The following is a 27,606-nucleotide window of genomic DNA, read 5'->3' as shown; positions in this document are numbered from 1 at the left end:
AACTAAATGTAAAAATCTGTGTCTGTGACAAACACTATTTGAACTGAGCCTCACTGTATATCCTGAAGTATCATGACTACATATAAATGCAAATTATGCTACAGATACCTACTACATAATTATGCATGCTGCACACTACATAATTATGCATACTACATACTACAGATGTATACACTGCACAATGTACAGTAAGTGAAGAAGTAAGTACACCCCATAAAATGCTTTGGTTTTTTTTTGTTTTTTTTTTACATAAGTGGACATACCAGGATAAACAGGATGGGAGGCTCTAGAGCAGCCATATGTAAGCCCAAAGTCACTATGCCCAGCACCAAGCATTGGCTAGAGGAGCATGAAGCCCTCCCCGGTATTGAGCTGTGGAGCACAGGAACTGTGTTCTCTGCAGTGATAAAAGACCACTGAATACCTCTGGAATGAACTGGAATTCTATTTGTGATCCTAATCATCAACAACTGTACCTGACTTCACTGATGCTTTTTGCTGAATGCAATCAAATGCATATTACATGCTATAAATATAGTACATACTACATATACATATCATCACTGTTGGAACAAAACCATCTCCAAAACTGTACCTTTACAGGAGAATGAAAAGAACATTTTTAGTTTGTTAAGTTAATGAAACAAGACTTTTATTTATTTTATGTACAACCCCATTTCCAAAAAAGTTGGGACACTGTGCAAAATGTAAATAAAAACAAAATTCAATGATGTGGGGATCATCTAAACCCTATATTTCATTGAAAATAGTACAAAAACAACATATGAAATGTTGAAACTGAGAAATTTTATTGTTTATTGAAAAATATTTGCCCATTTTGAATTTGATGCCAACAACATGTCAAAAAGGATGGGACTGGGGCAACAAAAGACTGGCAAAGTTGTGTAATGCTAAAAAAAAACACTGGTGAATGATTGGCAACAGATCAGTAACATGATTGGGTATAAATAGAGCCTCCCAGAGAGGCCGAGTCTTTCAGAATAAGGATGAGGAGGGGTTCACCACTGCACAGGCAAATAGTGCAACAATTCAAGAATAACGTTTCTTGACGTAAAACAGCAAAGAACTTTTGCTTTTTATCATCTACAGTACATTATATCATTAAAAGATTCAGAGAATCTTTGGGCCCTCAGGCGGCACTACATTAAAAACAGACATGATTCTTTAGTGGAAATCACTGCATGGACTCAGAAACACTTCTGAAAACCACTGTCTGTGAACACAGCTTGTCGCTACATCCACAAATGCAAGCTAAAACTCTAAAATGCAAAGAAGAATCCATATATAAACAAGATCCAGAAATGCTGCCACCTTCTCTGGGAATGGGAAAACATCTCACTTTCAAAATTACAGCAGTTGGTCTCCTTGGTTGCCAAACGCTTACAGATTGTTGTTAAAAGAAGAGGTGATGCAACACAGTCGTAAACATGCCCCCATACCAACTTTTTTGTGTTGGCATCTAATTCAAAATGGGCATATATTTTTCAAAAAACAATAAAATTTCTCAGTTTCAACATTTGATATGTTGTGTTTGTAGTATTTTCCTTTTAAAATATGGTTTACATGATTTGTATATCATTGCATTCTATTTTTATTTACATTCTGCACAGCATCCCAACTTTTTTGGAAATGGGGTTGTAATTTTGGACCATTTTTATTACTTAATTCCTCGTGCAATTTTAACACAATGCAAACAAAAAGGCCAGCTGAAGTTTTTAATTCATGCAAAAAATAATGAAACGACAATAATGGAGATACAAGGTTTTTGCGCAACAGTGATATACATAAACATACACAATGCATACTGTTCTGCCCTTACAACATCTTTAGGGAAACAGTTGCACAGTTGAATCCTGAAATCTGAATGGCCAGTTAAACCATGCGCTCTGATCGGCCACTAGGTGTGCTCTGATTGACCAGCCAAATTCTTCAATCTGATTGGCCAATTGAATCCTGGAATTTGATTGGCTAGTAGCTCTAACAGATGCTTCTGCCAGTAGTTCTTCCAAATGCTGGCATGAATACCTTCATAAGGTATTTAGCAGATGCTGTAATCCAGAGTGACTTACAATGGTGCGAATGAAGAGAGCAGATTCAGATGTGATTTTCAGTTGCATAACTCCACCTTTAAATGCAGACAAACAAATTTCGCCATGATAACTAGGCACATTACATTAGGATACATGATAGCAAACTAACATTTGATCAGGTTCGTCATCTCTCTTAGTATGTACTATGGGTGTATATTTTTATTCTGATTATTTGTTTTGGCTGTTTTTTTCTTTACAAAGAATAAACTACCTTAAAAGCATAGCTTTAATGAGTGTAGAAACACAGAGGTGGACGGCTGATCGGAGTATTCGTCAGCAGCTGGTAGTTAGGATTTGTTGAGCGCTGTAGGGACACAGCCGGTTTTCCGATTCCCAGTGGTAGCATGACGTATTTGCGTAATACATGTTGCATGCTGGGTATTGTAGTGAGAGAACAGCGATGGAAGAAAAACAAATACAAAATCAGGAATGAGGGGTGCAGTGCGTTCAATAAAGAATGCCATAACATAAATAACGCACTTTAGGCTGCCCTTTAATAAAGACGAATAAGATTCTGATTCGGTTTTAATGAACGTGATTAAAAAATTCACTCGAAACACATTGCGGCCATTTTGACAGTCGAGTCTACTTGTTTATTGCCTGAGAGGAAACCGATATCAAAACACCAATGAATTGTGAATATATGAATTGAACTGAATATAGATATTCATAAACGAAAAAAATGATATAGTTATAAAAACGCGAACAGCAGCGGCTTATCACGCACGAAACCCAAAACGTATATAATTTTCGCTCTGGCATTAATCCGGACAACTCCGGCTGGCTTGGTTGCAGATCAGACATGGCTGCGCAGATGGCGGTAAATTCAGGTACTGAACTCATGTGGTCGTTTTATTCTTTTTTTGGACTTTGCGTGTTATACTACGTTTGTTTTAACAGTCTCGGGGAGGTATTTAATTACTTTGGCGAGGTATTTGAGTGAATCAAGACCGACACGATTTGGCAGGCTTCTGAAGTTACGAATCTGAAATCGGCTTCTGATTCACCAGCTTGTTGTTCGAATTTTCCCGTTCCACCTTAAATGGTACAGCAGTTACGTTCTGGGGTCTTCTAATACTAGGCGCCAGAATGCAGTTTCTGCACCATTTAAGGTGGAACGGGAAAATTCGATCAAGAAGCTGGTGAATCAGAAGCCGACAGCCTCTTTCTGAAGTTCAGCACTGTATAGCTCCGTAACGCTACCCGGACCTGTAACTTACAGTAATATTAGATGTCCTCTCAGCTTTAAATGACAGTAACTTACAAGAAATACTATAATAGCAAACAACAATAATGATATCTATGTGACAATGAATTGGTGTTTTGTAAACATGCTCACGAACTCTCTGGCCCAATAAGCCTGCTTTCGTTTTCATTAGGACGTTCAGCCAGTGAGCGAAGTTCAGAAGCTATGTCCAAAACCACATAAAACTATATTGTACATGCTATAATAATGATCGTCATGATGTTGTACTGTTTTGAAATACTGTTTAGTATGGCAGTGTATTCATATTTTGTAGTATAATACGTACAGTGTAATAGTGTGTGCGGTTTTGGACGAGTCTCCTCACATGAAAGAAAGTTTTCAGACTCGTATAGGTTAGCTGGGCTATCCAGCCATGTATTTTCTTTTGCTAACACTATGTGAGACATAAAAATAAGTCTTTATAAAATATCTAGTATCTAGTACCATTTTGTTAATTTGTATTTTAGACAATTGTAAAGTGAAAAAATAAATATACACATTTTTCCCCTGCCCTGAATGAGCTAAAGCAGTTTGTATAAGGACAGTAGTAACACTCATCCTGAAGCTGTAAATTATGTCCATACTTTGAGATAACAGTATGTCCTACATAGTGAGAAACCATATGCTAATTGGTGGGATAGAGGCTCCCATTACTTGTTAGCTACACTAGCCTTGTAGCTCCAGTGCAAAACTAAATAAGCACACTTTGGGCACTAAACGTGTTTTGGCTGATTAAGTACATCTTGCATAAGTGCTAATAAAATTGTGTACATTTGATTTTTCCTCAAAAATAAACCAAACCAAACCGACAATAAAATTTATCTTTATCACATGAAAGAAATTTTTCAGACTTGTATAGGTTAGCTGGGCTATCCAGCCAGCTATTTTGTTTTGCTAACACTATGTGAGACATAAAAATAAGTCTTTATAAAATATCTACAACAGTGTGAAGCGCGCTGCTTATAACCTTGGCAAATTTGTTGTCAATGTTTTTGTATACTTTTTATACAAATCTCTCTTTATGGTCTAGTTGCTGTAACGTGGTTGTCTGCCCTGAATTAGATAACTAATTTAGAACAAGACATACATTTTTATTTGAAATAATTTTGGTTGAAATGTCTAACCCAAGATTGGCTTTAAAAAGTGCATACACATGGGCATTGCGTGTTTTTATTCACTGAAAAATGAAGTTGCATTTATTATGTTTGTAAGGAAAGGTCTGACTACTTCAGTGTCCACATTCTCTCTGTTCTTTCTGATTTGGTCAGAAGATTCACTTTTCATTTTGGAAAGTCAACCTGTAATCAGAACAGACCATTTTTCCCTAGTTCATTCTCATGTTATATTAAACCTGGTTTGTCATATATAATTTAAAATAACAGCATACTTGTTTTTCGGTAACCTTACATCAAAACACAAAGACTTAGCTCAGAGACTTTCTTCATATTGCTCTTTACTTAGAAATATATCTTTTCAAGAGTTCCCAAAGTCTCGCTGAGTGCTTTATATGAATTTTTACTCCAGTGTTTGCACATTTTGTAAGTTGTTTTGGATAAAAGCATATGACAAAGGAGTTAATGTAAATATGACTTTATATAGGTTGGGGATTCTGTTTTCATTTGTCTTTTATACCATGTACATTGAAATGCTTGTTCATATGGGTCTACCAAGCTGTTGTGCAGGTATAGCATGACATGACATTTATGTGCCTTATTACATGAACTGTATTGTATTACATGTATTATATGTCCGTCATGTAATAAGGAAACAGGAGATCCCGTCTCTTGATGTAGATCTGGAATATTTCAGAGAAAGCAATAAATGATGCAGCTCTCACTCTTGCTATGAATTGCATCTTGCTACAAGTGTCACTGTTGTTCTTTGAAGGAGCCAGTCTGTGGGGTCCTCTGAAAGAGTTATGGGAAAACGTAGAGGGGGCGATATGGAGGAAACAACCAGAGAGTGTTCATCTTCTGGATCTACAGTTGAAGAAACACAAGCCCTACTTTCTCTCCTTATTCAAGAACCCTGTGAGTACGATATAGAAGATTCCTGACCTGTCCAGTCCCAGTGTTCTGTGAATTCAATGTGAAGTTAATTTTATCCTTTCACTGAGTAAAATGTGTCTATTTAAAACAGTTCACTTGTTGCTAAAGTGGTTGTTAAATAAATTCGAATGTAATGAAATTATAACAGTTTCATCCTGGCTTAGTGAAAATGTGAATATTTGTCTGTTGGAAATAGCCAAAGAGTGCGGAGCAGAGAGAGAAGGTGAGGAAAGCCAGCACAGAGGGGATTTCTATTCAGGGCCAGCAGGGATCAAGGCTTCTCCCTGAGCAGCTCCTCGCAGAGGCCTTTATCCTCAGTGATCTTTTTGACATTGGAGAGCTTGCTGCACTGGAGCTGCTGCTGGCAGGTAATCCAACACACACTTGTTTGCTCTAGAACAGTAGTGGCTCCTTTACATGCAGTCAAACACACTAGTACCATTTGTTAATTTGTATTTTAGACAATTGTAAAGTGAAAAAATAAATATACACATTTTTCCCCTGCCCTGAATGAGCTAAAGCAGTTTGTATAAGGACAGTAGTAACACTCATCCTGAAGCTGTAAATTATGTCCATACTTTGAGATAAAAGTATGTCCTACATAGTGAGAAACCATATGCTAATTGGTGGGATAGAGGCTCCCATTACTTGTTAGCTACACTAGCCTTGTAGCTCCAGTGCAAAACTAAATAAGCACACTTTGGGCACTAAACGTGTTTTGACTGATTGATTACATCTTGCATAAGTGTAAATAAAATTGTGTACATTTGAATTTTCCTCAAAAATCTTTTAAAAACATTGTGGAATGTATAGAGCTGTACGTCACATTACACTTTTCTCAGCACATCTTTGGTATTGCCAGTACTTCCTAACTGCGTGTTTGATTACAAAGAGAGCCTAAATAGTTATGTTTAAGTATATTTAGTAGATTTAGTGTTGAATATAAATTCCTGGATTTGTTGTTTTTGAGGATATTTTTGTGTGGCACTACTTTGCGTGATCCATGTTGTCAGATGTCGGAAAAGGGAATCATATCATGTATTGTGAAAACATCTTGAAATATGCTGTTATACTTTTTCCATATCACTTGCCTCTGTAGAGCAGGATGTATCTTTATCTGTAGTCCATGATTGACATAGCTTATGTGGTGGACATAAAATCCCATTTTTTTGAAGGAGAGCACCAGCAACCTCATTTTCCTGGGCTAACAAGGGGCCTGGTGGCTGTTCTACTCTACTGGGACGGCAAGCGCTGTGTGGCCAACTCTCTACGCTCCCTCATCCAGTCCCGTCATGGCAAGACTTTCACTCTTGACCTTAGGTATGACAGAGTTTTTAAATTGAGATTGTTCCTTTCTGACGTGTTTTTTATTACTTTTTGTATATTTATAATATTATATATTTGTAATTATATTTTTGTATTGTGCTTTTCCCTCTCTTAGTGCGGATTTGGTCAATCTTACCACACGCTTTACAGATGAGCTGATGGCTCAGGGTTTGACTAAGCAAATCCTAAACCTGGTTTCAGACATTAGTGTCACACGTGAGTTTGAAAGGCTGCAGAAGGAGCGAGGCCTTGGAAATGAGAAACACAGGAAAGAGGTGAAAGGAAAATCATTTGTCTTTTCAACCTTTTGGTACACTTAAGTTTGTCAAATTTTGAAAATTTGCAGCATTTTGGTTGTGTTTTAAGCAAACGATGACACAAAAAAAGTACAGAAATTACTGCTGGAAGCGAGAATGAATTTAATGAATGTAAAAGATCAAATTTGTTTATAGAAATTAGATTGTTGTAACTCAAATAACAGCTTGAAGAGGAAGAGGATGTTCTCTAGTGTTCTTCAAAAATCCAACCAAATTTTTAAGCGTTCACATTATTTTTTTGCAGGTGTCAGACCTCATCAAGGAGTGCCGACAGTCGCTGGCTGAGTGTCTGTTTGCATGGACGTGTCAGTCGCCCCTTAGCAAAGATGATACGCTCGCCTTGATTGGTCATCTGGAGACAGTGACAGCAGAAGCTGATGGCTCATTAGATAGTGTGAATCTTGCACTGGTCATGGCTTTGCTCTATTGCCTGGATGTTAGTTTTCTGGAGCAAGGGACTGAAGACAGAGACGGTATGTTTATATCTGTCATCTAAATATGCTTTGGCACAGAGACTGTTCAAATAAGAGAGATCTGCTTTACATTTAGTTTTGTCAGAATGGAAATGCATGAATCATTTCAGCTAGTGATAATATTTGAGCACTGCTAGCAGTTAGTAAAAACAAGGGATGCACCACCAGTATGGGGTGGGCCAGTGCAGATATCCAGTAATTTTTTTATGGATATATCTCATGATACCAGTACATAAACATTTTATATATTGGCACGAAATATACTGAGATTAGAATCACAGATAAATGTAACATTTTTGTTGGGCTACAAATGCAGTAAAATGAATAAAATGCAAATGTTTTAGCACAGTAACCCTGCATTGCCTAAATATTCTGCTGTTCCAGACTACAGTAAATATCTGATTTAATATTGGTTTTAAATATCAGTCAATTTAAAACAATGCTGATAATTTTATTTTAAACGAGTATTTACTGATAATTACTGAAATTTGTATGATTTGGGCTATTGTGCATCCCTGACAACAGTACCTGACATGCCTTTTTACCTCCTAACTCTGTGTTACAGACCTGCTCCAGGCTCAACCCTTGCTGACAGAGAAGCAGTATGTGTCAGCAGTGCACAGTCGTCTGGTGGAGGGTAAGGCATGGAAGCTGCCCGGCCTGCAAGCGGTGGTGCGACTGACCTGGGCACTCTCGCTCAGGGCCCTCTCTCAGCTCCCCCAGGGTGCAGGTATTAGCCTTAGGCTCAGATGCCTTTTTTTCATACCTGTCATTAGAGCGAACACAGCTCTGCACTGAAAAGTATGCATGACCTGCATGCACACATTTTTATTTTAGATATTGCTTAAATGCTGCAGATACTATATGATATTGCTGCTGCTTAAGTACCTTACTTAACTGATTGAACAGATTTAAAGGCCAGAAGTGTGTTTACTTTACAGTGTGTTGCAATGATGTTTTTTTTATAATTTTGTTGTAGGGGCTTAAAGTGAAGATGTGAAGATATTTAGTGAGTCTGTCTGATCATTTTGAATTTTTCCTCCTTAGCTCTGGTAGAGTACACAGAGGCAGATGAAGTTCTGGCTGACCAGGCTCTGCTGGGAGGGGTCTTCCTCTTCCTCACAGAGGGTATTCTGGGAAGTGAGGGATTCCACCAGGAGGAGTTCTATACTCGGCGGCTTCATGCCCTCATCACTGATTTCCTGGCTCTCATGCCTATGAAGGTAGGAGTCACGAGTGTAAGAATTGTAACTGCTTCTTATATTTAATTTTAAATTGACTTGGATGAACTTTATTCCCTGATGGGAAATTTATCTTGAACTCTGTGTGGCTGATCGATTTGAAAGCAAACATATTCAGACAGCTGTTTCATAGCACATTCATGTGATTCTGTAAAAGTAAGGCATGTGTAGTGATCTTTTGTGCTAAGTAAAATGCGTATATTCAGGTAAAGCAGTTACGTAATCGTGCTGATGAAGACGCTCGACTGATCCACATGGCGCTACAGATGGGCAGTGAGCCTCCATCCTCTCTCCGGAAAGACCTGGAACACCTCATGATACTGGTGTGTCCCTATCCTGTCTATATTGTTTTATATGATGCCACATTGTTTAGTCTAAATTATGTCATATAATAATGTCTATTATTATATCATGCATGTGTTTGTTTATGCCAGATTGGTGAGTTCTACAGTAAGGACCCATTTGGGCTAGAGCTAGCCCTGGAATTTTGGTGCCCAACAGAGTCCCTCCAGCACACCTCCCTTACTGGATCCTTTCTTGGAGTTGCCCTGCAAAGACCTCCTCACAAACAGGTGTGTCTGTGCGTGTCAGGTTTAGAGAAACCATATATTCTACTTCCGGACCAAGTCAGGACAGTACATAGTGTTACAACATAGTGTAAGGAACCCCCAACAAATAAATTGTTTGTGTGGGTGGCACATTTTATTCCAGATATTCCTTGTTTTTAGAATGTGTTCTAACTTAACTTAGGTTGGTGTTTTTACTTATGATACATCATACCAAATATGTATTTTTGTTTATATGTATTCTTTAGGTGGTTCTCTCAAAGTTTGTGCGTCAGATGGGGGACCTGCTGCCTGCCACTTTGTACATCCCCTATTTGCGTATGCTGAAGGGGCTTGCCAATGGGCCTCAGTCCTCTCACTATTGCTTCAGCCTGCTCAAGACCAATGGAGCACCACATGGTAAATAATACCATTGCTGCTTAACATGCCAATGCCAGAAAGTGAAACAGAAGAAACTGCTTGGGAACCGTTGGAGTATAGCCATGCACTTCGTTGTGCTGTTCTCTGAAATGATTGTGGCAAACTTGGATAATAAACTTAGACAATTATTGACTGCAGAGTTATTGCGATAAACAGTATCATTGTGATTCAGTTAGAATACAGTGTGACTCTCTTACCCTATAGCTTGCATTTAATTAGTAGTTAATGCAATAATTGATATAATTACTAATTAGGGTACTTTTTGATTACTTAATAGTTTTTAATCATTACTGTATTCTACACAGTCAGCACAGACCGTAATTCTCCATGTACATTTGGTTAGAAACCAAATATATCTCATTAGAAACCAAGCTGGCAAGTTGGAACACTTTTTCTGGAAAGCTTGTCTATTTTACTCTCTACCGGAGATTGAAAGTCTATGTTTATCTAGTGTGTGTATATGTGTAGTTTGTGTGTTTGTGTACATGTGGAGTTGTGTAGTTGTTCTGTTTGTGTAGCCAATTAAGTGCAACTTTTTCATTTTCAACTTTTTTGAACTAACCATAGCTTAAAATGATTGTACAAATAGAATAGTTAAGTAAAGGCGTAGTGGTAGAAGAAAATCATGTGAAAGAGATTGAAAGAACAATAATTTACACAGTACTGGCACTTTATTTAAATTCTTTTGATATTCGAAATTATGAATAATTAGCCCAAGGCTAATGGGTTGCTTTGGCTATGGCCACTGAAATGGCTGAACTACTGATTAGGATCAAGGACCCTGGTCATTTCATTTCTGCTTTTGTGTCAGTGTAAAGTATGTAGCGTTGTCCAGCTCTGTAACAGGCCTGTATGTATGTTTACAGGAGAGAACTTGCAGGGCGGTGTATCGGGAAGCCCAGTGTCATGGGAGCACCTGTTCCATTCTCTCATGCTGTACCATGAAAACCTGAGGCGTGACGTCCCCAGTGCGGACTCCACTCAGTACCGACACCCGCCCATCAGAGGCATCACACAGAGAGAATTAGACGGCCTGACTGCTTTCCTTCAGCTGCTCACTACCATCGTCACTTGGGTAAAATGCATGCACATCCTTAGGCCAAATGTTATATCACTCTGCAATGACATCAGGCTAGTTAGTTAGTTAGCATCATATGTAACTCCTGATCTACATGCAAGAGCCACGATTGTTAGGATCATGAAATTTTAACTGACATAAATAATATCTATTAAAGTGCCCAAATTGGCTTGTCACCTTGTTTCCTAGCTGTCTTTAATTTAGCTCACACTGATCTTATAAAAAACATACATGCTAAAAACATAAGAATTCACTACATAGCTGTCAAATAAATACTGCTTGTATAGCCCTCTAAACATGTTAGAGCACCACTTTAGACTTTTTTTGGTTTGAGTTCTGTGATGTGTCTCTAAGAATACATTTACTGCTTTCTTATATTTACATTTGTTTGCCTCAACCCAACACACCTAATTCACATTTTGTTTGTTCAGGCTTAATTTTATTGTGAACTCTAATGACTGTGCACAATGATTGCAGTCAGCTTAAATAACTGATTATCTCAAGAATTGTAATTAGACGATTATTTAATCATTGTGACAAACCTAATAATTGTGTTTGTGAATTGTCTGATCAAACAGGTCTGTCCTCATTGTGGTATATATTTGCATGATGTTTGTGTTATCAGAGTGAGAATGCTCGACTGGCTCTTTGTGAGCACCCTCAGTGGACTCCTGTGGTAGTGATGCTGGGTTTGCTACAGTGCAGCGTACAGCCAATACTGAAAGCCCAGCTCCTGCATGCCCTCGCTGCCTTCGGCAAGTCCCCTGAAATTGCTGCTTCTCTCTGGCAGTCTCTGGAGTACACACAGGTAGGCGGCAGCTGCAGACTGCAAGAATGAGTCAATAGGTAGACATATTCATAAAATAACAGAGATGAACTGTGGTAGTATGTTTCAGTATACTTTGGTATTAAAGTGAAAAACATCTACTGATTAATACACCAGTTGTGTGTCAGTATTTATTCTCAAGCATAATGCTCTGACCTGATGTGTGTGACTAATTATACATTTTTGTTCTCCAAGGTCCTGCAGACAGTAAAAGCCCCTGGACAGAGACAAGCAGCAGGCATAGAGGTGAGCTGTATCTGGCATTTGGTCAAGCTTTTTACACAGGCCGTTGGGGCTAGAATGACAGAATGGATCAAATTGAATTACACGCATGCAGCATGAGCGTGGCAGGGATGTAGATTTAGCAAACATGTCTACTATTACAGCTGTGGTATGCTCACCTGAGCAATGCTTGAACCATGGTCTCCTGTGTGTGGATCACTTAATCACTCTGCTCTAGAGCCAATTACAAAGCACATACATGTACACAGCTCAAAAACTACTTTATCCTTACTCTGTTCAGTTTATTCTCACTCCCAGTGTTTTATGCAAGCAATAAAGCAAATTGGTTGAAACGGGCTGTACATTAAAGAAATCCCTCAAACATTGCACAGTTGAAAAAATTCTGCACGGAGGAATGGGCAAATAGTTCTCCCGGTAGATGTCAGAAACGGGAGAATGCTTATAGGAAATGCCTACATGAAGCTGTTTCTGTCAAAGGGGGCAGTACCACTTACTGAAGCCAGGGGTATACTTACTTTTTCAAGACAAACATGACATCTCAGTTAATGGTTTTTAAAATTATTGCCCAAGTCAAATTTTCTTTGTTTTTGTTTGTGTTTGTTTATTTATTTATTTTTCTTTATCTGTTCATACTGTTTAACTGGAGATCAAATACTGGTATGTCCACGTGTCAAAAAGGAGAAACATTTCATGTGGTGTACTTACTTCTTCACATGACTATGCTGATGTCACTGTTTATTTTTTTTCTAGAAAAGGAAAATGTCAAATCATTATTTAGGCATGACCAGTTCTGCTACAAAACTTTAATTATTAAATTTCAAGTGAAAGCCAAGTGTACCTAACTTTTGGTGGTCAGTTTATGGTCATGAATGTGTAGCATGTGGGTGCATAAACCCATCCTTGGTACAGCATGTGAAGTTGTGAATGATATTGTGTGCCGTCCCCTGTAGGTGGAGTTAAATGAGATTGAGTCCAGCTGTGAGGAATACCCTTTGACCCGGGCGTTCTGTCAGCTGATCAGCACTCTGGTGGAGAGTTCCCTTCCTGTTAATCTAGGAGCAGGACTGCGTGCACCGGGATTCCAGCCCTATTTGGCCTTCCTGCGGGATGCTGTCTTTCTTCCCTTTCCAACACGAGCCTACCGTCGCCCAGCTGAGAAGGTACTGTGCACTAAGCACTTACTCCGCTGTCCCATGTTTTCTCATGCATTCCCATTAATTTCTTTGAATGCTAAACCATTGTTATGCTCTCTCTTTAGTGGGAGGTGGCAGAAGCGGTGTTGGAAGTGTTCCACAAACTGTTACGGGACTATGAGCCTCAGCCTGCAGATTTTCTGCAGGAGACAGTGGAGCTGCAGGGTGAGCAGGTTCCAGCTCATAAGCCCCCAGGCCACAGCCTGATGTTCCACCTGCTTAATGACTCCCCCACCTTGTCCTTGTGCCTCAGCCTGCTGGAGGAAGGCGTCTGCCAACTTGATACTTATGCTCCTTTCCCTGGTCAGTATGTTATAACTGGAAATAACTCTGTTGCTATTTTGACTTGATGAACTTAAAGGGGAATTTTTCAAAACTTATGCATAATTAACTGGCTAATCTAAAATGTTTACTTCCTCTAAAATAGTGCTGGGCAATATCACAGTCAATATTTTACCTCAATTACGATTAATGACCGATTATTTTTTTGGTTTTTTTTGCCCTCATAGTTCACTGACAAGGTATGTAGTGTAAATATGCTCTGCATATCTTAATGTAAATTAACAGCCAGATCAGAATTCACGCGGCTTTTATGTCAATCCAACTCGACATTCGTCATAATCTCGCGCTGCTGAGACCTAATAAACATTTGGTATGATATTTCTGTAAAAAAATTAGAAAAGACTTATCCAAAACACCTCCGTGTTTGAAAAGATTTGGAAAGAAATGGCCGAACACGGCCGTAGGAGAGCGAGGCTGCAGCGTCAAGGAACAGTCAAAAGTCTGAAAGCAAAGTTTGAAGAAGCTGAGGATGCGAACCAAAGAAGTGACTGCGCGCTTTTTACGGCAAGCTCAAACACATTCTGGATGATGAGCCCAACTGTCAGTCAGTGAAGCTTCATGATCGCTCTGGATGAGCCACATGAAGCAACGTGACGCGTTGTTCTTTTGTGCATGCAGGTCAGTTTATAAGCCTGATCTGTTCAGACTGATGTCGCACAGAGGTCACATTTAAAAGATATTGTGAACAGTCGGTTAGAGATTCTGAATGTCGATTAATTGCCCAGCCCTACTCTAAAAGCTTCTTCACAGAAAGTTGTTACATGAAGTGGTTACAAATATAGTACCTGATGCCTGAGGCATTGTTTTATGGTAGTTCTGAAATAACGTTTTTACGTCTATCATATGTATATGTTTTAATCATTACGGTGGAGAGGTACATGTCTTGTGTTTTGCAAGGCAAAAGTGTTTATTTTTTTTTATTATTTATTTATTTATTTTTTTTCCTTTTTTTCAAATTGACTACTGTTTTCCCAACATTTATCAGCGTTACATTTGAAAACTCAAACATAAGTTCACTGGTGGTTTTGGGTAGTAAATAAAATGGCTATACTTGTGACCCCTGGTTCCCATCACCACCACAGTAAAGAAATATGAGATGATAAATTACTGTACAATGCATCATTTCACATCACACCACTCTGAATGATTTTGTTTGCATTTTAACGATTGAATATATAGATGTTTGAAAAATTGATGTCTGAATGCCTGTAGTTAGTGATTGTCATAATGATAAAAATAATGACTATGATCATGATGGTATAGGTAAGAAGCAGTTGGAGTCAGCAGTGCTGCACTGTCTGAGTCTGCTGGATCTGGCCGTGCAGAAAGAGGTGGTGTTCATGGACCTCTTGAGAGAGAGTCAGGCCTCATTGCTGGTCTCTCCACTAGAACAGCTACTGCAGGGTGTCAGTGCCCAGAGCAGACGTGCTGACCACATCATTAACATCGCCAGGTGCCTGTTTGTCTTTCACTTGTTCACATTTGCACATGCATAAATACTCTGTTTTACCTAGTGGTAGATGATAATTCTCTAATGCTTCTGTCCTTTTTGTTCAATATAGGTACCTGTACCACAGCAGTTCCAACCCTGAGGCTGCGTACCTAAGCGCTAAGATCCTGCGGCACATTGCACGTTATCCCAACATCCAGACCAGATTGGTTGGAGACTTCACCCATGACCAGGTAACCAAGAGACTCTCTGCTCTGTATTTGGTTACCTTTTCTCTTCAATAGAGATGCTTTTTGTATGGTCTACATGGTCTGTTCTAACCATCATCTTTATTATGAAGCAGTATTAAGTTGCAGCTGAGTGGAGTGGAATGCAATTTTATGGGGTTCAGTAATAAGAAAAAAATGATTTCATATAGTACAGAGGGTCTTGTTTTAAGTCACTCTTTTGCAATTATGAATCACTAGAATAAATATTTTAAACAATCTTTGCTCATCCATAGTAGAGGATTATGTCACTGAAGCAGTCTGAGATGTATTCTAAATGAGTTGTGATCTGAGCAGGCAGTGAGTGACAAGTTGATGGCTGGATTTGTGGAGTGCCTGGATAATGATGAGGCTCAAGAAGGTGTAGAAAAAGCAGACGGTAAGTCAAAATAAAAGTGCATACATTTACTGGTTTATTCAAAGACATCTGTATGTCACCAAGAGAGTGATTTTAAAGGAGATGAGATTTGTGTAGTAGATCTGGTAGTCTGTATCTCTTTACGAAGTAGCAAGGCTCTAATTCTGATCTTTTGAATCAAAATCCAGAGCTTCTAACATCACATTCTATTGACTGAACATGCACAAGAGCCTAAAAGTAATGCCTGCTAACCATATTATCTGTTTGTGTGAAATCAGACTCCGACCCAGATAAGCGTGTGGCCAGAATTCGGCATGAGACGCAGATCCACATTCTTAACCTTTTGATAACCTCTCTGGAGCTAAAAGGTCCTAACTTGGCCCTCTACCTGCTTGGCTATGAGGTCAAGAAACCGGTCTCCTCCACCAACCTACAGGACCCAGGTAAGCACATACTGAATAGAACATGTACCAGGGATGCACCGATATAGGAATTGTGAGCTAATGCTAATATTCAATATTTCACATGTTCCTGTGTTCGAGTGCAAATACTGATGTTGATACGTAACATTATGTTGACGTTGGGACTAAAGTCATGCCGTAAAATGAATGAAATGCAGACATTTTAGCACAGGAGCCCAGCATTGCCTAAACGTTGTGCTCTTCTAGAATATGACAAATTTGTTACTAAATGTTAGTTTGAAATATGTCAAATCTAAACATCTGTCTGATTTTGTTTCTTTATTTATTTATTTATTGCATTTCTGCCAGTATTGATATGATTCTGATATCATCCTGCATCCCTAACGTGTACATCCTTAAAGCATTATCAAACAAGGCTTTGACTTGAATTTATCATTTGTTATGGTTATGAAAATGTTTTGTTGATTTTTGTGCTTTACATTAGGAGTTCTTGGTTGTCCCCGGAGTTGCCTTCATGCAATTCTAAGCCTGCTCCAACGTGGAAGTGAAAGACGTTCTGGACCAATACTGACGCAACAGGCTCCACACTTAGCTGAGCTCTGCTATCAGGTACTAAATAGAACACACCAGCATACACATAATGTTTGTACTACTGTTATGTGTGTGTCGTTGTTCTGGTAAAATATACATTCTCCTTGAACACCAGGTGATCTACCAACTGTGTGCATGCTCGGACACTTCAGGGCCCCACCATGCGCTATCTGAGGACCAGTCAGGACTTCTTGTTCTCTCATCTGAAGCACTTACCCTTCATCCTGCCAGGTTGGTGCCTTCTGTCAGTCATTTAGTAAATTTAGATTTAGAATGTTTTGTACATTTTTTACCTGAGATAAAAAATCAACTCCAGTTATGGAAAAATCCAGAAGATTTTTTTCTGAAGAGGAAGGGTGCGTCAGTCATGCCGCCACGTCACTAATGGCGGTATCAAAGTGATATTGGAGCAAGAGAAAACACTGAATCCTTGTTCCGGGCAAAATCAGTCCTGTCTGCTCCACTCTCAAAGTGCGCCACTCTCATACTCTGCTCAGATGGAACAGAAACATGTCACTAACATCCCCGCTATGTCATAGTTTAAGAAAAAAAAGCTTCCATCACTATGTGGTATTATGTCTTTATCAGTCGTTTGCAACTTTTCCATCATGGCCAGTCATTGAAGCTTTTTGCGCCTTTCATTCCATTCTTTCCATTCACACTTTTTCTTTCAGGTTTTTTATGCACATGATCAAAATTTTTTTTTTATTTGCTTAAAATATAAGTGAAAAACCAGTTACTGACAGGGCAGCTCTCTGCACTTCTCACTGCTGTGTGGCTCCTCAATTCACTCTTTTCCTCTCATTCCTCTAGGGAATGAGATTGCGGCTTTGAACCAGATGTCCTGGCTAATGAAGACCGCAGCCATCGAGCTCAGAGTGACCTCACTGAACCGGCAGCGCTCACACACTCAGAGACTGCTCAACCTTCTGCTGGATGACCAGCCACACATGCAGCATGCAGGTAACGCACACATACATGTGTGAACACACTAAGGACCACAGCACAGCTTGAAGAGGAGTGGATTATATTCAGTAATATATATAAGCATTGCTGACCGCCCCCACAACTGATCTAGTAGGCAATGCATTTTTCAGCAATCTTCACATCTTCAAACTGACATGACTGTCCTTTTCCATATGTACAATGTCACTGGCTTTATAAAGTCAAAAAGATAATATTTACCCTTGAAATATTCTTTCTCATACATTTGATTCTATTTCATTTTAAGGAAAATTACATCACTGTGGTTGGTTTCACATTATTTGATTTCAGATGGGGAGATGGGCATGGATGATGAGAGTAAATCAGTCAGCAGCTTCCTGCATTTTGACACAGTTTCTAAAGGTGAGTATACAGTGAAGTCTGTTATACCTGCATAAACACAGTTTTTATTTTAAGTGACCACATTAATAAAAGGTGCTGCTGGGATGTTCTGTTTCAGTGCGCAGGAAACTCCTGAGTGTTCTGGATGCTATAGACTTCAGTCAAGAGGTGCCTGAGCAACTGCAGCTGGACTTCTTTGAGCGCACTCAGATTGAGCAGGTCATCTCTAACTGTGAACATGTCAACGAGCAAGGACACACGGTCTGCAATGTCAAGGTTCGTGTCATCACATTGCTGAGCCCTTCATTCATGTGTGTTCTTCTGTAAGCTGTCTTTTAGCTGTTTACACAATCCTTCAGAATTTCCTAAGGTTATTGTCCTCGTTTAGTTCTCGATATTCAATTCTTTGCTTTTCTTTACCCTGCAGTTGCTACACAGAGTGTTGGTTGCAGAGGTCAACGCACTGCAGGGCATGGCTGCCATTGGGCAACGGCCACTGCTGATGGAGGTGAGAATTTTGTTTATAGGCACTGGGTACAGCCATACACATGCTGAATTTCAATCTCAATAATATTTCTTTTTCTGTCTCTGTTGCTCTCTCTTTCTATCAGGAGGTGAACTCTATCCTGCAGCAGGTGGTGGAGAGGAACCGGGTGCGGTGCAGTCTGAGTGCTAAGCGGCATGCTCTGCAGAGTTGGAGGAGTCTGGTGGAGACTATCCTCACTGCCTGCCCTGCTGAGCTCATCCCTGCTGATCAGAGGCAGCTCATCATCAGAGACCTGCTGCTCGACCTCCATGACAAGGTACTGTACAGAGTTTTCTGTTTGGTTTTCAGAAGCTCTCTTGAGAAACTCAAAGGCTTGGAATCATTGACTGTTCAGAGGTTTAAATTTATTTATTTGTTTGAAGACCTTTTGAATTTCAAAGACGTTAACTGATTAGTAGGAAGCTATGAAGAGGAAAAATGACAAATCATTTTCACACCTATTTGTTTTTTTTGTGGAACAGTTGGAATTTTCGTTCAGTTTGGTTCATTGTGACCAAATGACTGGTCTTTCAAAAATCGCAAGTCTCAGTCCACTTCGAAGTGAACTCTGAAAATTCAGCATCAGGGCCTGTTTTCCTTTTTTTCTAGCAGCACATCAGCACTGTACTGTCTGCATATTCTGCCTGTTTTAACTCTTCACTATTGACAGACACTCGTTATTCTTGCAGCATGAGCTGATGCTAAAAATGGCAGACATGCAGTAAAATAATATAGAAGCCATGCATTTGATTTTGGCACATGATCGTATTCTTGGGCAAGCATCAGCGACCTGATTAAATTCAGATTGACAGTCTAACCAAAGAAGCAGAGATCAAGTAAGGTTTAGTTTCATTGCTGTAATCATGATACACAAAGACATCAAACGTATCAGTGCAGTGGGTGCATAAAACCTTGTATCAAGAATGTATGTGAGGAAAAGATCTGGATTTTGTACTATGATAAGCTACTCAAAGTTGCTAAATGTTTTTAGCACCAATAGAGGGGTGGGGAAAAACGAGTGCTTACACCGGTCAAACAGATGTGTATAATTTGGTGATCATATCTTGAAGTATGTAAGTTCATTAAAAAAAATTGTACATAGTGTATTTACCTTTTTAATAACTTCATGTTGTTCCCAAAATACAATAAATTGCAATGTTGACTGTGTGTACCATTTTAAGTCTGTTATGGCTAAAATATTTAAATACATGTTGTTTAAATTGTTATATTGTATATAAAATAACCAAATAATTCATGACAAGTGATTCCAAATTTTAATTAATAGTGTATTCCAGTGTGCTCGAGTCTGTAGACTGATTATTTTGCATTTCTGACTTTTCTCGGACTTGTTGGTTCCAGGTTTTGTCAGAGGATGCTGCAGTTGAGTTGATGCCAGTAGTTGCTGGGGCAGTGTTCACTTTGACCGCACACCTCAGCCAGTCAGTGCTGTCTGAGCAACAGCAAGGCTCTGGACTTGAGGGTGGTTCTTCATCAGGTTTTGCCTCCATTGCTAACTCTGCCCTTCACCTCATTCTGCGGAAGCTGCTGGACTTTATCTTGTGCACAGGTGGGTGAGGTACTTTTTGAAAGCAAGTTTTATACTCAGGGCTGCTGGGACAGTGTATGTATTGACTGATAAGCCATTTTAAGTAAGCTTGTGTTAAAATGTTATATTCTAGGTGGAGGTTTCCAGCGTCTGCGTGCTCACCTGTATGGCTCTCTGCTCTATTACTTACAAATCGCCCAGAAACCTGAGGAGCCTGACACGCTGCAGACAGGTACACTTATGCATACGTATTGACTGATGACAGTGGCACAGTGAAGTATTGGCAGTAAATGCACAACAGAATATCAAACATGTTTCTTTACCCGATTTTGGCGTGTGAATTGCAGGAATGTCCATGTGGGAGCGACTTACTGCTCCTGAGGATGGCTTCTCTAAGCTTCAGAGGGAGAACTTGGCCATCATAGAGAGCTACGGCACTGCCCTGATGGAGGTGGTTTGCAGAGATGCTTGTGATGGACATGAAATAGGCAGGGTAGGAATAATCCTGCAATTGCCTTTTCACCTCTTGGGGCATTTATTTTTTCTTTTGTCCTAATTCTTTCTTGTTCTCCTACTGCTGGTACGTCTTATTTTGCACTTTAGATGTACTTTTCCTTTGGTTGTGCTTTTGTTTGGAGATTATACAAGCTCTGAGTGCACAGTTGAATGCCTGTGTCAGCAATGAGAACAACTAAAGCAGCTGAATTCACTGATCAGAACAGAAGTCTACAGACCTTTTATATATAATGTACCATTGTTCATTTTTAAGGATTGTTGGTTATTCTTAAACCTATTGTAGGACTTAAAACAGCATCTGCAAAATAGTTGTATTGTGGGCCATCCGTAGCCAGGAGTCCAAAAGAGCACAATTGGAGTTGCTCTCTGGGTGGGCAGGATGGCCCCTCCCTCTTCCCCTATCACTTAACGCGATGCTAGTCAGCGCAGGCGTCTGTTAGCTGACGTAACAGATCTGGCGGTTGGCGCTTTCCTCCGAGCGCGTTCAGCTGTCCAATGACGTTGCGTGAGTGGCAGTTCGAAAAGAAGCGGTGGTTGGCTTCACAGGTCTCAGAGGAAGCCTGTGCTAGCCTTCGCCCTCCTAGCGTTGATGGCATCGTGTGACTGGGGGAGTCCTAACTAGCGGGTGGAATTGGATACAACTAAATATATATATATATAATATATATAACTATATATATATTAGTTGTATTGTTACAGTTTACTGTAGAGTGAGTTCCTCCCTATTTCTGTATCTTTGTTTTACATTATTTCTTTCTGTGTGTCTCAGATGTTGGCTCTGGCTGTGCTGGACAGGGTTTTGTCTATAGACAGGCAGAGCCAGTGGCTGGTCTATCTGTGTAACAGCGGCTACCTGCGAGTGCTGGTGGAGAGCCTGCGGCAGGATGATGTTGCACTGCAAACTCTGCTTATGCCCCAGCCACCTCTGCTCAAACCCTTATACATCTACGAGTCCAAGATGGTGAGAGACCAAGATTGATTGATTTATTAGACCATTTTTAAAGTAAACAGCACTGCCCACACTTTAGAATAAAACAGAAACAAGTATTAAAAAGCCCCAGGACTTTTAATTAGGGCCCTAAGATTTTTCTGTAGTGTGGTCAAGTTGAAAATGTAGCTAACTGTGCTATATTTACCATGTTTCTGAAGTATTGATGAGTGTATGTGGTGTTTGTGCGAATGCAGGCGTTGCTGACCCGCGTGGCTAAGACAGCACAGGGGGCTGTGGAGCTATTGTGTTGTGGGCTTGTGGCTCAGCTGGCCGAGTGCAGAGTGTTTCACATGCTGCCTGAGAACGACTCATTCAGGTGAGAGAGGGAGAACATGAAGAACCACATGTACACTAGTGTTCCAGAGTTTGTAATAACACATCCTCTTAATAATTGTTGTTACTTTATGTTGGCAGCGTCTAGGGCTACAACAACTAGGGCTATACCAAATATAAATTTAACAAAACAAAAAAGCAATACAAGTAAGTGTCACATTTAACACATTTTCGGTTTGACCTTTCAAACCATCCATCGATCCAGCCTAAAACCCAGCTGTTTACGCACTTTGTATGTTGGTCAAATGCAGCTTTGAAATGGCAATGTCCGTTAAAGGCTCCATTGATCTAAAAAAAAAAAAGTTATTTCTAGCTACTGTAATGCTGTGAATTTGTTTATCACTGAAATACAGCTAGCAAAACACCCCACTAATGCTGGCAGTATCAGTAATTCAGCATACAGTGCTGGACAGTAGTCACAGGACGCACCAAACTAGCAAAAGAAAAAGGAAAGTGGAGAGCTGCTGTTCCTCTTGAAACAAGATGTAACGTAGCAGTATGAGAACGAGAGAACTACACACGAAAGGTCTTTTTAGATGCTTATTTCAGTTATTAATTGAAAAATAAAAACAACTATGCTGTAATTATATACAAAAATATTGTAATGCTGTTTTATCTAGATACAATAATTTTGTCAAATTATCTGCCTCAAGATTTGATCAGCATTTTGAAATATGAGGCATTCTGTATGTTAATTTCATTGAAACTGCCATACAGCTTTCTTAATGATTTTAGAATCATCTACGAGATCCCTACGAGAGGATCTTTTTCTTTTTATTTAAATTTTAAAAATCTCTCAGTGGTAGCCTCATGATAGAACATGTTTATACGTGCATCTGATAACAAATTAGTCCTATATTGTTAAACATTTTAAACTGAATGGTGATGAATCACTGTTTAGTCAATATTTGTTTGTTAAGACAGCTTCTGTCAGACCTCTCAGTTCTTTAATTTCTTTGTTGTTCTTTCTCCCTTTGTAGAGTGTTTGGTCAGAGGGACCCATCAGGATTCATCCCCAGCCCTCTGGAGCGATACAGACAGATTCTGCTGCCAACACTCAGACTCCTGCAGGTCATTCTGACCTCCACCACCACGCACCACCAACAGGGGGCAGCACAGGTATGCTAGTCCTTCACATAGATCTGTGTGTGTGGACATTGATGTGCAGTGTTCATCACAAACAGTAAATGCTTCTGTGTGTAGGTGCTCCAGTGGCTGATCGTGCACTCAGACACTATTCAGTCTATCCTGCGCAGTCAGGATGTGAGTATGGGATCATTACAAGAACTCTCTCTCCTCACAGCCATCATCAGCAAAACGGCACTACCTGGTACTGACTGCAACATACATACATCTTCACTGTTGCTACTGCTCTGTGAACAAACTGTAAAACGTTTGTGTGTTTGTGATGTCAGGAGCTTTGGATTTGGGGCAAGAAATCAACAGTGCAGCCATGCTAGAGTTCCAAGGACACATTGGCAGATTTCAGGTAGAGGAATACCATGGCTTTTTTGTGTAAAATGTCTGTTATCTAGAGTAAGGAATCCAGTCCTTTTTCATCATTACATCTGTACTGCAATGCTGACTTTCTTTCTCCTCCCACCAGCGTCAGAGCGTTTCTCTGCTTGTACGTCTGGCTGGCACTGAACGTGCTCGCTACCTGAAGCAAATAGAGGAGAGTGTTGCCCCCGGCGATGCTGCAGAGAAGAGGGAGGAGATGGAGGTTGCCATGCAACAGGTATAAAGTCCTAAGTTGTGAATAACTCAGCTTTATGCCACAACAAAGAGCTTACTTCTTTGTGTGTAATTCTGGTAGCATTGTGTTGATACATTGTTGTTTTTAGCAAGGCTGTATGCTACTAAAGCTGCTATGGTCTAAGCTACCTTACATTCTGTTGTCACATAATCATGAACATGCAACGGCTGCACATTTCATTGCAGTGTTTCAGATAGAAACCTTTATTTTATAAGTAGCATTTATTTGCTACAGTAATGTTAATTTAGAGCCTTTATATTAATTGCTATATTATGGTAAGCTAAATGTGCCTTTCATTGACTTTCCATTGATTTAAAGGATTTAATGCTACTTACAGCAACCCTGCTTGAAAGCTAGAAAATAGGAAAAACTTTAAACTTAATCCATTATGTACTTGGGTATATTTATGCACTTGGATACACTTCAAACACAAAAAGATTTTACCATTATTGCCAAGTCTCTTTACTGCTACTTTAAATGAGCTGCTGACTGGATGAAAATTGTCCCCCAGTGAAGTATAGCCAGCGTGCATGTTTACAAACATTCATATTTTACCAAATAGTATATCCAGCATTTGTAATGTTTGAAGAATTCTCACTGATAAATCTTTTGGTCATTTCATAGTCGTTCCCCAGTCAGTTCACTATGTAGGATGCGCCATGTAGTGAATGATAAATGAGTTAACGATTGAACTATTCCGAGCACAACAAAACCTGATACCAAACTCATGAATCTGACTTCCTGTGGACGCCCCTCATATTTCTCACTGTCTCTATCATCAGATCTGTGCTAATATTATGGAGTACTGCCAGACGCTGCTCCTGCAAAGCTCAGCTGAAGCCCAGTTCACTGTCTGCCTCTTCAGCCCCTCAGCCAGTGAACCAACAGGTCAGTCCATATGTCTTTGTCCGTGTCTCTGTCTTTGTCTGTCTCTCGCTCGCTCGCTCTCTCGCTCTCTCTCTCTCTATCTATCTCTATATCTCTATCTCTCTATCTTGGTCTCATGCTCAGCCAGTGTGCATGCGAATTATGCAGAATGTAAATATGTTCTCTTCTATGCCTGTGTCTCACTGTAAGCTGGTGCTGTGTGCTCTCTTCTCTGTGGATCAGACATGGCAGTGCCATCAGTGTCTCGGGTGCCAAGCCTGGGTTTGGTTCTGCTCCTGCTGAAGAACAGTGCAACAGACTTCTTTCGATACCATGACAGCCACAGACAGAGTCTGGGCAAGCTTCAAAGGCTGGAACAGCTCGCCCCAGAGGAGCTTAAAGAGGTACATATTGGTACTGCAACAATAATGAATTTTTATGGCCAGTTCTGATTTCTTTACAGCCACATTGATTAATGGCTGTTTTTCTATTATTTTGTCCAGTTTTCATTAATACATTTTGTAATACTTGAAGCTTACACAGTGTGCTGTAAATGAAAACATGAAACACAATAGCACATTTCCAGCATTTTTTTATTAGCCAAACTTGCAATTTAAATAATGTTGTCTGTTCCTTAATGGAAACTGGCATTTTTAAATATTTCAATTTTAAATTAGTTGCCTATTTAGATAACATCTGTAGTACATACATATTAAAAATGTAGTAATTTACAGCTTTACACAACTCCTGCAAACATGACAAAGAATTCTCTCTAATTACCAGTCTTGTATCTGTACTAAATTGTATTTATACTGTACTGTACTTGTACCTAACCTGTATAATTTGCCTGTTTTAGAGTACAAGAAGTTGTTTTACTTTGTTGTTGACAAACAGTGAGAGGTTACATAACCCAAATTCCTGAATCTTCTTTCTTTGTCTTGCAAGTGATGTTGTTTGAAGACAAATAGTGTTGGAGGTCAAGAGAACTTGTGGAGACTGTTCTTTTGTGTATGTGTGTAGCTGTGCCAGGGCCTGGTGTCCGGGTCAGGTGGAGTGGAGAAGATCCCGTCTGTGCAGAGGAGTGTGCTGGCCAAACGCCGTCTTGTTCAGCTTGTGAACAACCGTGCCAAGCTGCTGGCTCTCTGCTCCTGTATCCTTCTACACACTCACACATTCCCTACTTACCCACCACCAGAGAGTTATTTTGATGTAGCTTGACTTACATAAGAATACCTTTTTTTAACACATTAACCTTGGGTTGTTGGAATTGTATCACACACGTATCTTTCATTTCTGAAGGCAAATGCTGTTTTTCTTGACATATTGTTGCCAAGACATCATTGAGACTAGCCTGTTTGTGATCTGGCGCCACCTAGAGTACTACCTCCTCTACTGCACTCCCAGTGACCCCAAAGACTCCTTGCTTCCAGGATACAGAGGTAAGCCTACTCCTGTACTTTGACAGAGTATTCTTAAACAAGGCCAGGTTTTCACATAAGTTCCTGGCATTGAACTTCAACACCCTGTTTTTTGTCTGTGTAGATGCCAGTGGGGGTGGAGGCCTTGGCTTGTCCAGAGTCAGCCAACAGGATCTGGAACAGGTACAAACCACTGCACAGACTCTCAGGGGTGGAGCTTTGATCAGGCCTGAAATATTGATCCAAACCCAAATAAAGCCCAAGTATATTCTGCTCACGTCCGGCCTGACCTGACGCACTTCACAAAGTTTAGAATACCCAGAATAGAATGAGCCAATGAAAATCTGGAGACTTAATGAAGCTAGGTGAAAGTTCAGTGAAATTGGGCATTTTGAATGATGAATTTGCCATTCATGCGAATTGTGTATATGTGTATATATGTATTTATATGTACATATATATAATTTTTTTGTTTTTTTTTTCTTAGTTTTTCACATTGGGAATAATTGTGTACCCATTGAAGTCAAAATACCTGGAAGGCAGTAGTTTTCAGGATAACTGTGTGTTTGCATATTTGTTTCACTCTGTGAACTGAATCATTCTACAGGAATCACTTGCACCCCTATATATTATTCTCACCAGAATGCTTCATACTCAGGTTAAAATCACAAATGTTTTCTTCTGGGGGACAAAGCCCCCTACAGGAGTATTTTCTATCCAAAACTTGTCAACTTTTTCCACGGCTCAAGTTTGCATATCTGCCAATGATGCCTGTTACAACAAGGACAGTCTACCTCAAAATGCTAATGCTACAAATACTGAATGCAAGTGGGCCAAGAACCAGCTTGCAAACATTCTACATTATGGTAACTTTTGCCAGTTACAATTTTGCTAATATATTTATTTTTTCTTTACTATTAACTAAATAATGTTTTAGCATTAGCATTTTTAGCATTTGGGGTTAAGTTTCCCTTTGTCAGCTTGTAGCAACAATGACAGATGTTCTCATGCTTGCCTTGGAGGTGACTGGAGTGGGACAGATGAGAAATTTAAGACAAAAAAGCAGAAGAAAAAAGTAAAATAGGGGGTAATGCAGGCCAAAATCGATTATCGATTAAAGGAGAAAGACGAGTTGTGAGAAACTAGATGGGGAGATCTTAACTAGACCCGAGCATCATTATGAATAGTCTGATCCCTTTGGATTCACACAAAATTTCAAGCTCCACTCAGTGGAGGATCTTTTGAGTGGTTTATGTAGGTACTGAAGGGTTAATTGTGTGTGTGTGTGTGTGTGTGTGTGTGTGTGTTTTCAGTTGCAGAACGACGTGGCGAATAGCTTCACTGAGCCCTTACAGAGGAAGCTGTTGGAGGTGGAGGGCCTCTACAGCAAAACTCACTCTCGCCACACCTTCATCCAGGCTCTGACACGGAGGATCCGCGGCCTCGTGCGCCTTGCCAAAAGTTAGATACACACTTCTGTGCATTCTACAAAACGTTTTCCTGGAGTTTTCCACACCAAGAGCTTAACATACCACTTATAGTCAGCAGTCCTTTACAGAGAAAGCAAAGCTGTTATCCAAACCTGACTTGTATACCATGTTCCTAAATTGCTTTATTTACAAAACACTGTCATGAAATTTTCCACGTTAAAAGATTTTCTGATGTTTTTGGGTATTTAGTATTTTCTAATGACGTGAATAAAACGAGTTTAAATTGCCAGACAAGACTTTCTAGCGTGGTTGCTTTTAGTTCCAGCTCAGGCACTTTAAGCAGTTTCTGTCACCAGCATGCATGCTTATGTTGCATAGCA

At 39.7% G+C, this 27,606-nt stretch overlaps 1 protein-coding gene across 1 annotated transcript; it reads left to right on the top strand.

Moving 5' to 3' along the window:
- The first annotated feature begins 2,895 nt into the window (after positions 1 to 2,895).
- nup205 (nucleoporin 205) lies at positions 2,896 to 27,515 on the top strand. Its single transcript, XM_036585205.1, is given in 43 exon segments — positions 2,896 to 2,941; positions 5,245 to 5,387; positions 5,602 to 5,773; positions 6,581 to 6,725; positions 6,847 to 7,006; positions 7,293 to 7,521; positions 8,087 to 8,251; positions 8,569 to 8,744; positions 8,969 to 9,085; positions 9,197 to 9,334; positions 9,577 to 9,727; positions 10,615 to 10,823; positions 11,452 to 11,634; positions 11,848 to 11,898; positions 12,846 to 13,055; positions 13,154 to 13,391; positions 14,694 to 14,883; positions 14,993 to 15,113; positions 15,444 to 15,525; positions 15,783 to 15,947; positions 16,411 to 16,535; positions 16,633 to 16,668; positions 16,670 to 16,748; positions 17,331 to 17,480; positions 17,793 to 17,864; positions 17,962 to 18,119; positions 18,271 to 18,351; positions 18,455 to 18,646; positions 19,729 to 19,936; positions 20,049 to 20,147; positions 20,263 to 20,408; positions 21,201 to 21,392; positions 21,617 to 21,738; positions 22,736 to 22,874; positions 22,959 to 23,085; positions 23,171 to 23,244; positions 23,362 to 23,493; positions 24,294 to 24,399; positions 24,622 to 24,782; positions 25,399 to 25,528; positions 25,713 to 25,817; positions 25,921 to 25,979; positions 27,110 to 27,515. Coding segments are annotated over 43 exon segments (5,919 nt in total). The 5' UTR covers positions 2,896 to 2,913; the 3' UTR covers positions 27,263 to 27,515.
- Positions 27,516 to 27,606: the final 91 nt, after the last annotated feature.

This window comes from Colossoma macropomum, unplaced genomic scaffold (assembly GCF_904425465.1).
Source record: "Colossoma macropomum unplaced genomic scaffold, Colossoma_macropomum, whole genome shotgun sequence".
NCBI lineage: Eukaryota > Metazoa > Chordata > Actinopteri > Characiformes > Serrasalmidae > Colossoma > Colossoma macropomum.
This window is presented reverse-complemented; position numbering and strand designations above follow the sequence as displayed.